The sequence below is a fragment of the Alosa sapidissima genome, chromosome 20 (genome assembly GCF_018492685.1).
Source record: "Alosa sapidissima isolate fAloSap1 chromosome 20, fAloSap1.pri, whole genome shotgun sequence".
NCBI lineage: Eukaryota > Metazoa > Chordata > Actinopteri > Clupeiformes > Clupeidae > Alosa > Alosa sapidissima.
Genome location: NC_055976.1, coordinates 3,527,047 through 3,540,374, shown reverse-complemented (window position 1 = coordinate 3,540,374; position 13,328 = coordinate 3,527,047). Strand labels below are relative to the sequence as shown.

At 46.4% G+C, this 13,328-nt stretch overlaps 1 protein-coding gene across 12 annotated transcripts in view; it reads right to left on the bottom strand.

Moving 5' to 3' along the window:
* dlg3 (discs, large homolog 3 (Drosophila)) overlaps positions 1-13,328 on the bottom strand; it is an 85,280-nt gene that overhangs the window by 52,365 nt on the left and 19,587 nt on the right. For 2 of the 12 annotated variants that reach the window (XM_042074886.1, XM_042074889.1), the window contains exon 1: positions 8,546-9,410. The exons of 8 other annotated variants lie outside the window; for them this stretch is intronic. In XM_042074886.1, coding sequence (XP_041930820.1) covers positions 8,546-8,902 — 357 coding nt within the window. In that variant the 5' untranslated portion in view covers positions 8,903-9,410. Of the gene's footprint in view, positions 1-8,545; positions 9,411-13,328 lie in introns of those variants that run through there. 2 more of the 12 variants (XM_042074888.1, XM_042074885.1) reach the window with 2 other exon arrangements.

Sequence of the window (13,328 nt, the reverse complement as noted above, 5' to 3'; positions counted from 1 at the left end):
CAGAAACACTTCTTACTTGGAAGTACAATTAAAGATGGCGGCTATACTGTACATCAATTTCAGTATTAGCCATTTGTGGCCTGTGTAAGGGAAATCAGATTCAAACTGCTGACAGTGCCACTCCTGTGGCTTCAAAGAAAAACCAAATAAGGTTATCCTTGTAGACTACTGCAGTGGTGGAGACTATTCCAAAATCTGCACACTATGGCATGCACACATTCATGGCACATGTGTGATGGAGAGGAGAGTGGCATGGTTGAGGGCAGTCGTGGCCTACTGGCTTGTAACCAGAGGGTTGCCGGTTCGATCCCCGACCAGTAGTAACGGCTCAAGTGCCACACTGTGTGTTCACTGTGTGCTCTATGCGTTCACTAATTCACGGATGGGATAAATGCAGAGACCAAATTCCTTGTATACGCAAGTATACTTGGCTGAGAAACCTGATATACCATTTACCATTTACCGTTGGAAAACAGACGTTTTTGGACTGAAGTGTTTGGACTGAGCAGTGAAGATGCGCTGAAGAGGTGGGTGCGGTGCGGGGACACGCTACTCCACACGTCCACACGGGGCCGGCAGCACGCACCATCCCACGGTGCTCGCACGGGGGTCCAGAGCACGACCGGCACTATTTTCAACAGAGGCCACCCATGGATGAAAATACAGACTGCCATCTAGGCAGACGTGTGCACAAAATGTCACCGTGGCAACACACCAGACATGGCTGTGTGGGTAAGTTTACCAATATCCTCAGCAGTGACAAACAGTTACAACACTATTTAAATGTGTGTAAGGATATGGGTTTGGCTTAATAATGTGACTTTAAAGAGCCACAGAGAGAGTGGTTGGTGAGATGGAGATCAGGAGGTGGTGAGTAGTGATGAGGAGGTGGGTGAGTAGTGAGGAGGAGGTGAGTAGTGAGGAGGAGGTGATGAGGAGGTGATGAGGAGGTGGTGAGTAGTGATGAGGAGGTGAGTAGTGAGGAGGTGGTAAGTAGTGAGGAGGAGGTGAGTAGTGAGGAGGAGGTGGGTGAGTAGTGATGAGGAGGTGATGAGAAGGTGAGGCCTATGAGAGGCAACACAGGGGCATGAGAGCGTGAAGCTGCCCCTCTCTCTCAGGGCCGCTCTGCTGGGCGCCAGACCGCTGTGCCGTGTGGAAGCTGGATGCATCCACAGCTGAATCAGGGGAACATGCCCCCACATACCCCCATCCCACCCCATCCCAACAACACTGTCACGCTGTTTCTAGGCCAGTCACTATTGGGATCAGCAAAAAAAGCATCCACAGACTAAAAGGAGGGGGGGGGGGGAGCATGTAACAACAATAAAAACAAAGTGAGCAAGCAAGAAAACAAGCGGCTAGCCCCCTCCACCCCCCAGAAGCACACTGGACTCTCACAGGAGCCTGAGTTCTGCTCTGGCTCACAGCATATGGCAGAGAGCAGCCGGTGACATCCAGCCAAGAGGAGCAGACGCGGGCGTGTGGTCATGGCGGTCCCACCCAGGCTGCTCCCACGTAGAGCAGAGCACCAAGCAGCACACATCAACACTATGAATCATTAATCAGGCAGAAGGCTGGCTATCCACACAGGGCTCGCCAGCACAGAGATGCACCGCTGCTTGTAAATCTGTTGAGATCATTCACACTATTGAAGTTTGCATTTTATTCATTTACATCCAGAACATCTACGCAGCTCAAACGATATTGATAACCATCAACACATGGGAAATAAAAATGGGGGGAGCACTTTCACATCCACGAGAGACACACGCTGTAACATGAGCCGATGATGGGCCGTCTCTTGAGCCACTGAAGCCCAGCGCATTGAAAAGGCCCAGAGATGCGGCATATCTCCACAAGGATCACGCTGACAGTACAAAGAGGAGAGCATTACGTCTCAGCTTCCAGGAGCCGTGGGAGGTGAGACTGTTCCAGCACGTCTCACATCAAGACAAGACAGCCTCAGCGCTGCAGATCAAACCACAAGCCACTTTTTTATCCATCTTGATTCTCTCCCTCACCTCTCTCTCTCTCTCTCTCTCTCTCTGCGAGTGGCAGATCGCCCATCACGGCCATACCTGACAGAGGTGTGTGCCAGCCCATCTTTCTCAGGAACGGAGCCCTTGCCCCCTTTTTAAAGTGTATAAAAGCCAACTTGTGTAAAAGTGCACATAAATATTGCAGGGTGCCTAGTTCCCCTGTTTCATAGTGCATTTGCAGTGATTCACTCTGCTCTCTGCCCACAGACTTTTATAGGCCCGGTACATTGTGTTTTAGGCAAGACAAGTTTTGTGGGAGGCAGAGAGAGATGCTGTGTGTGAGTGTGTGTGTGTGTGTGAGTGTGTGTATGTGGTGTGTGAGTGTGTGTGTGTGTGTATATGTGTGTGTGTGTGTGTGTGTGTGTGTGTGTGCGTGTGTGTGTGTGTGTGTGTGTGTGTGTGTGGTAGATAGAGAGCAAGTAGACAGAGTGAGAGACGGAGATGAGGGAGGGAGGAGGAGGGTGATAAGGAGAAGGGAAGCCTAAGCATCTGTGTGGGAGAGGAGACAGCGCAGTAGACAGGGCTCGGCAGCGTCCAGTGTTTGTGACGCTTGACACTTCAGGTAAGCAGAAATGTGCAGCCGTGAGGAAATGATAAGAAAATGGAGCATCCATTTTTACGGAGGCCAAAAATGCTGGTAGAGTTACTAGAACGAACATAACTCAGTCACTGGGCTTCTGGCTGGGGTAACAAACTGCACCAACGGTCACAAGTCATAAGAACCACACCAATACTCACTCTTTACCCTAAAATCAGTAGCTTACCAGGATCCCACATCAAATCTCTATGTGAACATGGCCATAATGATGATATAATCTACCGTATTAAGTCGCACCGGAGTATAAGTCGCACCAGTCAAAAAATGTGTCATGAAGAGGAAAAAACCCATATAAATATATATATATGTTGCACCTGAGTCGCAGGACCAGCCAAACTATGAAAAAAAGTGCAACTTATAGTCCGGAAAATACAGTATTCAAATTATATTTTTTCCGGCCAAAAAGACATGCTAAGGTGGACACAGAGACAACAGAGCCAGGTAGAATATTTAAAAACTATTAGCACAAATATAAATGTGATGAGGTCAGAGGCATCAGAAATACAGTATCAGAAATACTGTGCGCTGGCAATACAACTCAAGAGAATAAGAAAGCTGCCATCTGCACTGTCTATCTCAGAGATGAAGTTGGGGGCTAATCTGATTTGATTTCCACACAGGACTATAAAGAGCCGAGGAACAGAATTCACGTTGATGTAGAAGGCTATGAAAGCAGCACCGGAGACTTCACAGCAAGCCCACATGCTCACCAGGGTGACTTTAGCAACATTTTATGACACAGATTTTCACAAATACCCTCCCCGAGTCAAACTGTGCTGTTCCTTATCATGACTAACACAATGCTGTGTGGCTGTGCAGCTGCAACTGGGAGATGGCTGTTGAGACACCCTTCGTCTTCTCACCCTTCTTGTTCTCGGCTCTCCAGGCTGTCGGCCCTTTTAGTGTCAGGAGTGATAAGAGCCACGGACGGGGATGAGGCGCAGCTTCTCCTGAGACACACCCGCCACTCGGCCCCGTCTGGGCGGCCCTGGTGAGGAGCCGCGTCCGTCTGCCACCTCCTGCTCCGCCACTCGCCCCCACCGTCCACCACCCCCACCGCCCACCACTCCACCCCCGTCACCGGCCTCCTCCGTCCCCAGTCAATTCCCACAAATGTCTGACATCACCACCGGGAAATCAGACACCACCCCCCCCCCCCCCCCCCAAGCCCCCCATGCTCTCCTCTGGATGAATATGTTAGTGTCAGGGGCAGCACCTCAGCCAGCAAACAGCCACACACACCCTGATTCCACTCATCTCCAACAGCTGCGCACAGCAAACACACCCGAGGGTGCACAGCAAATCATCACGCTGAAATTGGGGGGACATTTGGAATCAAAGGAAGGACTGTTGCCTGGTATACAGTCCTACCGCACTGTTGGGGACAAAAAAAAAAAAACACTCATCTACTCTCAATGGAGACTCAATTAACAAACAAAACCCGGCTTCATCCATCTGAAGAGTAGAGAGAGACAGAGAGAGAGAGAGAAAGAAAAAGAGAACGAGAACAAGGGAGATGACAACAGAATGTATTGTCTCTTGCCAGCAACACCTTCCCTCTCTCCCCACTTTGGCCATGTGCTGAGAAATAAATCCCTTTTGATCTGATCAAATGTTGGCTGTTCTCAGAGAGTGGATGTCTCCATCACTGCAGGGGTCTGAGCTCAAGGTTGGGAAAAGCCCCTCAACGCACCCTCAGAGTCCCTGTTGGGTTCCTCTTAGAGGGCAGACATATTGCTATGAAATCAACAACAATCCCCTTTATGACCAAACACTAAAAGGATAGGCTGTTTTAAATATATGTGTTTGCGTGTGTTTGTGTGTATGTGCATGTGCATTTTTAATCAATTATACACAAACACACACAAACATAGAATACACACACACACACACTCGAACTATGCTCATAAATAATGTTGTTTAACACATAGTAAACAGCACCCAAATCCAATCAACAGTTAAGCACTAATTACACCTCTGGCCATACTATTGTAGATTAATTCAACATGGGCTTCAGTCCAGCCATCTCAAGCAGCCACACACTCCTCAGCTGAGGTGGTGTGGGAGTGACCTCAGCTCAGACAATCACAAACACAAACGACAAACCCCACCAAAATGCTAATTCTTATCAGGACGGGTAATCAGCAATCTGAATTAAAACAATGATGGCCTATTTTAGGAAAATGTTAAATATGATCTGAGCGATAAATAACCTAAAAGCTAATTAATATTTAAAGTTAATCATATCCAAGGGATTGTTGTTGGGGGAGCAGGCAAAAACAGATTGGAGCCTGAGGGGGCAAAAGCTCAGTTTGAGCTTGAGCTTGTTTTGTGTGGGAGGCGGCCCTACAAGCTCCCCTTTCACAGACACACTCATGCCAGTGAGCCATTTCATGTATCCTATTGTGAGCAGTTCACAGGAATCTTTTTCCGTGGTTATGGCATTTGAGATCCAATACCTAAAAATGTAGAGATTTTGGGGACACACTCAATACATCAAAGAATGGCAGGATGTACAGAGTGTATGTGTTGTTTAGTATCAATCTTTTACTCATTTATTATCAATATCAGTGGTGCACTGAGCCTGTATTGGATTATTACTACAAAAGTGGTAGACTACTATTAGATGTAAGCTGTGCTGAGATAAAATATCAAATGGCTGCATGTGAGACTGCTGTTGAGTTCTCTCTGTGCTCGTGCTGCAGAAGAACAATATAATGTGCTATTATCTCCAGCTAGATAGGGCTCATTAAGAGAACACATCCTATTGGACAAGCCCAATAGGAAAATCCATTTCCTTTTTGTGCATTTTGCTGCTGTAAACCGATATGGCATACCAAAAATATTGCAGTAACACACTAGTCTTTATAACTGAAATATATTGACAAAAGTGTCTTTATGGCATAACACCAGATGAGTATGAACACTATTAACACCATGACTTAACCACTAGATTCAGTGGGCCAGATGTATATTACAACCAAGACAACCATGTAAGGAAATATACTATCTTGGGTAGAATTCAATACCAGGAGTTGCATCATCTCAATACTGAATACGCTATCATGAAGAGCTAAACCATTGGTTACACAATCTACACGAGTCATACCAATTCCTTGTTTAAAAGGGATATTATTATCCTACATTCATTGCATAAACCTTTTCTTTTGCTAATAGATGTTAATCAGCTGCATCATCATTATGTGTGTCCTTACATCTATTTAAAGACAAACAGAATCTTAAGGATTCTCTTAGGGAGCTTTATTTAATTCTGTTTTATTACATTTGAACATACTGGGGACCTAGTATTTCTCCCATCGAGTGATAGCACCCATGCTAAATCAAAAGAGCTATGTAGGGACTGGACCAGATTTGGTCTGATGTGATGCTAAGAGCAACAGGAGCGTGCACAGTATGGTCATGCTTGGCCATATGTGATCATGTGGGCTACAAGCATTGGGGGAGGGGAGCATTCCCACCCTGGGACCGATAGAAACTGCCAGAAAGGGCTGGCAAGGTGCTGAGTGTTCGTTTCCATACACATAGACTGAAGGAAGCACAAAAGGCTAAGAGCTAGCACATCCACCCACTGAGCCACTTCAAAGAGAGAGGGTGAACATGGAGGACACAAAGGGTGCAACACTGCCCAATCTGTTTTCTATACTGTACGCAATGACAACGTGTTAATGTAAACGCTACACATATACAGGGCCAGATGCTGTTATCTCTCTCTCACTCTCTCTGTTCGCATCCTCTCACATCTCCACCGACTGACTCTTCTTACGTAACCCCCTCCCCCTCACTGGGCTTCCTGTTTTTTATTGGCTTATTTCTCTCGTTCTCACCTTCAGCTCTTCCACCTTTTCTCACAGCCATTCTTTAGCTCTGTCTTTCTTACTGGCATCCTCTACTGTTGCATTGGATCTGGTAGATACATTAGGACATGTTCACCCGTGTGCATACAATTTCATTTACATTTCTGTGTGCAAGCAGAGCATACCCCCCCCCCCCCCCCCCAGCCTCAAGAAAATGTTTCTCTCTCAAGGAATTGAGCAGCACAGAGTGAAGACAGGAGTGGACATGTACAACATCACATGCCTTGACTGTCTCCCACACATACACTCCCGATCCTATCACCGCCAAATATTTAATCAACCACCATCTACTACAAACAGGGGTTAACACATTTAGCCTTCGTATCTGGCTGCTTCCGATTGATTTGAGTTACAAAGGGAAAAGCTAAACCCAGGCTAAGCGGCATGATTATTGTATTACTGGATAATAAGTGACAGGGAAAGCGTGGTTACGTAAGCAGCCAAATGTGCACTTAGAGCATTGCAAAGTGTGAGAAATGAAAAGCGGAGTGGCTCTGCCCTGTCTCTCCACAGCTAGCAGTAAATAAAGGGAGGGTGCTAAATGCGCACTGTAATCCACTGTAATGTAGCAGCAAATGAGCAAATCCAACGCCGACATGGCTGTGCCTGGTTAAAGGAAGGTTTCACCGTTATCACAGGAGGGGTAGGCCAGTGAGATGTGTCAGTCGGCACCCGAAGCCCCTGCTTTCCTTCCCTGGACTTGTAGAGAATTGCCATCGCGTTGGTAGTGAACATTTCAGCCTCCATTTTAACACTCTGCCAAGCTCCCTTTCTCTCCCTCTCACTGAGCAACATAGCTCCACTACTGACGCAGATACATAGCAGGTGCACAAATGCACAGGATCTAAAGATTCAGACACACACACACACACACATGTGCACGCTGACACATGCACACCTTCCAACACACATCTACACACGCGTGCTCTCTCACACACACAAACACACACACACACACACAGACACACACACACACACACACACACACACACACACACACACACACACAGGCACACACACAGGCACAGGCTCATGTACGGAGCCATTTCTTCCATTTCATACACCCAGAGACCCTTCCCCCACCCCCTGTTCACACACGCACACACACACGCGCGAACACACACGCACACACATACACACACACACACATACACACACAAACACACACACACATACACCCACATACACACACCTTACTTAATTACAGCTTGTGTTCCTTGCTTTTGTTTGATATGATCTGCCAACACGGTAGGCTACAAAATCACACAGCAAAAATTCCAAGGAAATATCTCATTGGAGATGTACATCCTGTTAGAGCGGTTTTATACAAACATGTCCCTTCCGAGTCATTTGATAATGCTTCTCCCTCCACAGAAAATATGTGGGATATAATCCTTGTCCAAAAATATTTCCTAAAAGGACAGCTGCAGATACTTGAAGGATGTTACCACACAACGTTTAGCATTGAAACCGAGATGCACAGAGGTCTGCAGACTAGCTGGCTTTAGCATCAGGTTCCCATTCAAATTCACAGTGAAGCACCTTGGAATAATGGATGGCTATGAAAATGACTGCAGACCGAGCTGCTCTCTAATCTTCTCTCTTTCTACAAGTGACATCCAAAACAAGCACATCTCTACCACATAAATCCTGATCAGATGATACACAGTGTTGTGGATTTGTTGGTGGGTGGAATTGAATGAGCAGAGATTGAATGTATGAAGATTAACCCACCCCCAGCCACTATACATACGGCAGGAACTCAAACAATATGCAGATGAAAAGCTGCACTGGGCTCAGCCAGCTCAGGAGAAATGGCAGACTGCACAGCACACACTCTCCTCATGGCCTCCCTCTGCCAGAACCACTGAGGCTTCCATGCTAAACACTGGCATTCCTGCACATATTCACAACTGCATGCACTGCATGGGCTTCATCCAGCACCTGTCCACTACAGCTGGCCCCTGCTCACACTGCTCACACTCTCCTACAGGGCTACTGGGTAGGGGCCGCATCAGAGGAAGTGGCGTTACCTGGTCGTACCAGTCCCGGTTGGAACAGGTGCACTCGGGCCACCATCCTCCCTGGCCACTGGAGTTGTTTCCATTCACCTTGGGGCCGCCCTTGGACTGGCCCTTGGGGTTGGGCCCTCCAGGCCCGGAGGACATCATTTTGCCCTTACTTCTGCCCAGCGTGCCCCCGCCTCCCATGCCCCCTCCGCCGGCCGGGACTTGTGGAGGTAGGGTCTGGCCGCTCCCGTAGCCAGCCGGGTATCCATAGGGGTCAGGCTGCCAGTCGCCGTATGCTGGGGCGTCCATCCTGCGTAGCGCGGCCATGCGCGTCACCTCGTAACATTCTGGGCACTTGCAACAGTGGTGGTGTTTGTGCATGCTGGCTGGGCTGGCGCGGATGAGGAGCTGGCTTACGACGCTCAGGCACTCTCTCTCACACACACACACACACTCACACACACGTTGCTGCTGCTGCTGCTCCTCAGATCAAACGCAGCACGCCTCGACCGGCTCACGGCGACGGCTCTACTGGTAGAAACAGCACTAATCACAGAATCTAGCTGATTTCTCTTTTTATCGTCTTCCAGTTCAGCGGAGAAACAACAACACTATCGATGTCTCCTCTATGAATTTCTCCAAATCCGAATGAGAGGAGAGGTAGCCACAGGAAATGGAAAAAATAGCAAGAGGAAATTTTGTTCACGTAGTCTTGCTCCTCTTGACGTAAAAGTCAATCTGGGAAAAATAATGCTGAAAATATTAAACACGATTACACGATCAGAGACCAGCCCCGATGGAAGAATTTTCTTCTTGCCTGCCTTGGTTCACAGTGATATGTATAGAAATTCATAGATATATATATGCATTTGTTTATATATGTATATATTTACACACACACAAATACATATAAAAATATTAATATAAACAGACAAGCACGAATACACAGATTTATACAGTATATATGTGTATATATATAAATATCTATATGTGTGTGTACAAATATATATATATAAACAATTTGTATATATATAAATGATATCCTTAAATGAAATCTTCTCTGTATTTCTCTTTCCTTGCTTGTCAGCCAGATCTCTTCCTCTTGCTTCTTTCTTTCTGCATCGAGGAGCGTTTTTTCTCTCTCTTCCTTTCTCTCTCTTTTCTCAGCCGGCAGAGAGGAGCTGAGCAGTGGATTGCCTCTCAGCCTGCTTGCCCTAGATGTGGATTATACAGTGGGATGCGAGCAGGCGAGAGGGAGATGGGGAGAGAGGGAGAGAGAGAGAGAGAGAGAGAGAGAGAGGAGGGGGAGAGAGAGAGAGAGAGAGAGGGAGAGAGAGGAAGAGATACATAGCAGCATCCCTCCAGCACCTCAGCCCTCACAGCTACAGCCAATCAACTGCCAGCACTGCCATCAGCAGCAGCAGCACCAACAGAGCCCAGCGCTTCACTGGTCGGCTCTCTTAAAGGGGCAGCGCACATGCTCACACTCACACACACGCGCGCACACACACACACAAACACACACACACACACACACACACACACAGGCCCAGCCCCAGCCTGAGCACACAGCCAGCTCTCACACACACAAAGAGCCAGCCAGCTGTGTGGGTCCTACCTGTCGTACTGGAATATCTACCCAACCTGCTGAGCTCTGCACACGCCTGGTGCAGTCCATTCAGAACCTGTACATTCTGCTCATTCACAGCAACCAACATGTGTGCAGTGGTGGTCAAATGTGGTCCAAGCCCTTTGAATTCATGACTGCCTTCAGTCAGTGAGTAGGAGTTTGATGGATTGATGAAACAAAATCTGAAACCAGAGCATCCTGTCAAAAAGGCTATATTTGGGAGAGATCATTTTGCAGAGTGGTGATGACAAGTAGATCCAAAGTCCCAGCAGAATCTAAATGACATGAGGAAGCTCTGCCATTAGCACAGACTCTTACTATCTATCACATAATAACAATGAGGCTAATATTGATCATTAGAGCAGATGTTTATGCCGACTATGGACAAGTGTTGCGAATTAGCACCTGTGCTAAAACACTCAAACAATGCATCTGGTTTGTCCAATGTAATTGCTATGTCCATATCAAATAAACATTAATAATAATAATAATAATAATAATAATAATAAATTATACGTTTATCAATTGGGCTCCAATTGGATACCCCCGTGCAAAGAAATCTGAAATCTAGATGTGCACATGAAATGTGTTAACAGTACTATATATTGATTGATTGTTTGGGGTGGGGTCAATGGAGCGAAGAGAACCAATGGAGGATCACTATAATTCTAAAGAATAAGCTATAAGTTAAACATGGAATCTTCCCAGATAAATAAAATACTTCATTTACATTTCAACAATCAACTACACACCCTCAACTACTACAACAGCAAAAGAAAAGTGTTTCCAATTGAACATGATGTCTTTATCATCTCCCCGCTCACTTAATATGTATAGCTTTTGGATCATATTTGTATAATATACAACGCTGTAGCACCTCACTGTGTGCTCACTAATTCACGGATGGGATAAATGCAGAGACCAAATTCCTTGTACTGTATACACAAGTATACTTGGCCAAGAAACCTGATTCACATTTACATTAATCACTGAAGTGGATTGGCTGAAAAAGCATGCTTCATTTCCATCTTGAAAATAACAACCTCCCCACACATATGTGCATCAACACTCTTGAGCTCCAGAATAGGAGGAGGGAGGAAGATGAAGAAGGAGAAGAAGAGAGAGAGAGAGAGAGAGAGAGAGAGGGAGAGAGAGAGAGAGAGAGAGAGAGAGAGAGCGTGGTGAGAGAGATTACGTCTTCATGTTTATAGGACACCATTTGTATTGTTTCCATGAGGACTTGTAGACATGTGCTGGGAGCACACCTCACACCTCCACATCATTGTCTGTGCTGTGACTCCAGACACAGAGAGGGAGTAGCTGACTTTGTGGGTGTGCGTTACAGTATCAGGTTAAAGAGCTGCCGTTGAAGAGCTGTCAGTGTGCAATATTAATGACATGTGGCGGGAAAATAGAGGCACTTGTGCATGCATGGATGTATGTGGTGTGTGCGTCTGTGTGTGGGCACGTGCACGTGTGTAAGGAGATATTTGTGTGCTTTCATAAATCTTGATGTGTGTAAAGTGGCCTGCATTCATGCATGTGCATTTGCATGTATGTGTGTATGTGTGTGTATATGTGTGTGTGTATGTGTGTGTGTGTGTGTATGTGTGTATGTGTGTGTATGTGTGTGTGTATGTGTGTGTGTATGTGTGTGTGTGTGTGTGTGTGTGTGTATGTGTGTGTGTATGTGTGTGTGTATGTGTGTGTATGTGTGTGTGTGTGTGTATGTGTGTGTGTGTGTGTGTGTGTATGTGTGTGTGTGTGTGTGTGTGTATGTGTGTGTGTGTGTGTATGTGTGTATGTGTGTGAGTGTATATGTGTGTGTGTATGTGTGTGTGTGTGTGTATGTGTGTATGTGTGTGTATGTGTGTGTGTATGTGTGTGTATGTGTGTGTGTGTGTGTGTGTATGTGTGTGTGTATGTGTGTGTATGTGTGTGTATGTGTGTGTGTGTGTGTATGTGTGTGTGTGTGTGTGTGTGTATGTGTGTGTGTGTGTGTGTGTGTATGTGTGTGTGTGTGTGTATGTGTGTATGTGTGTGAGTGTGTGTGTGTGTGTGTGTGTGTGTGTGTGTGTGTGTGTGTGTGTGTGTGTGTGTGAGGCAAGGCTTACACTGACAGTGCACTGCGCTGCTCCCACCCTACCAGGAGGCACAAACAGCAGGCGAAGCCACACTTAATTACATGCACGGCTAACTCACTCCATTCTCCTCGGCTACTGTACGGAGATTGTGCAAGCGGAGCAGAAAGACGGCAAACTTTCACATCTCTGCGAGGAAAGTGAGAGGGAGCGGGGGATGGGCGAGGCAGGGAGACAGCATGGGAGAACAAGGAGCAGCCGCCGACTCCAGCTGAGCCAATAGGGGTGCGGCGGGGGGGCGGGGCTTGGTGACTCGAGGAGAGCTGATAGAGCGTATCCATTGCAGGTCCACATGATTGGCCACATGCTCAAGCAATCACTTCCTCAGCCTTCCTCACTGATTGGATTTACACCATTACTGAAATCAACACAGACGCTGTGTAACAGGCTGGGGGAGTTGGGGAGAGTGCAGCTTGTTGTATGACGTCATGTGCTAGCATGTGGCTCTTCCTCTTTCATCTCCAGTGCTGTTGTTCCACTAAACATTACACAGCAAACACAGAAGTTTGGGCAGGCCTGGAAGATTCAGTGGGCTACTGGCAGCAGCTACAGCAACAATTTCCAAAGGACTGCCACATAAAACCAATCTGTGAATTGACAGGGGAAGTTGCAATGTCCATCTTTTTTATCGTGGTATTTTCTCCTATAACCTAATGCCAGGCTTGTCCACACTTTCCACAACTCTCCAGTCTCTCCCAATCTGACACTATTACGCATCCACTCAGTAAGAATAGATACATTTCTTAGTAATGATAATTAGGAAATGTATCAAGGATTTTGTTGTTAAATGCAGACAGATCAACATTTAACATTTAGATTGATGACAATCTTCATAACCAGTGAGAGGCAATACAATTTCACAAATAAAATAAAAACAGCAAAAACATGTCCATGATCAACACTCCCTTTCCATACAAGCTCTCAAATTAAAATGGCATTTTAAATGAGAATGTGACAGAATGTTTGGGCGGCTACCTTTGTCATGTATGTTTATGGAAAAACTGTGCCCAATTAATGCCTCAGACCCAGGATATAG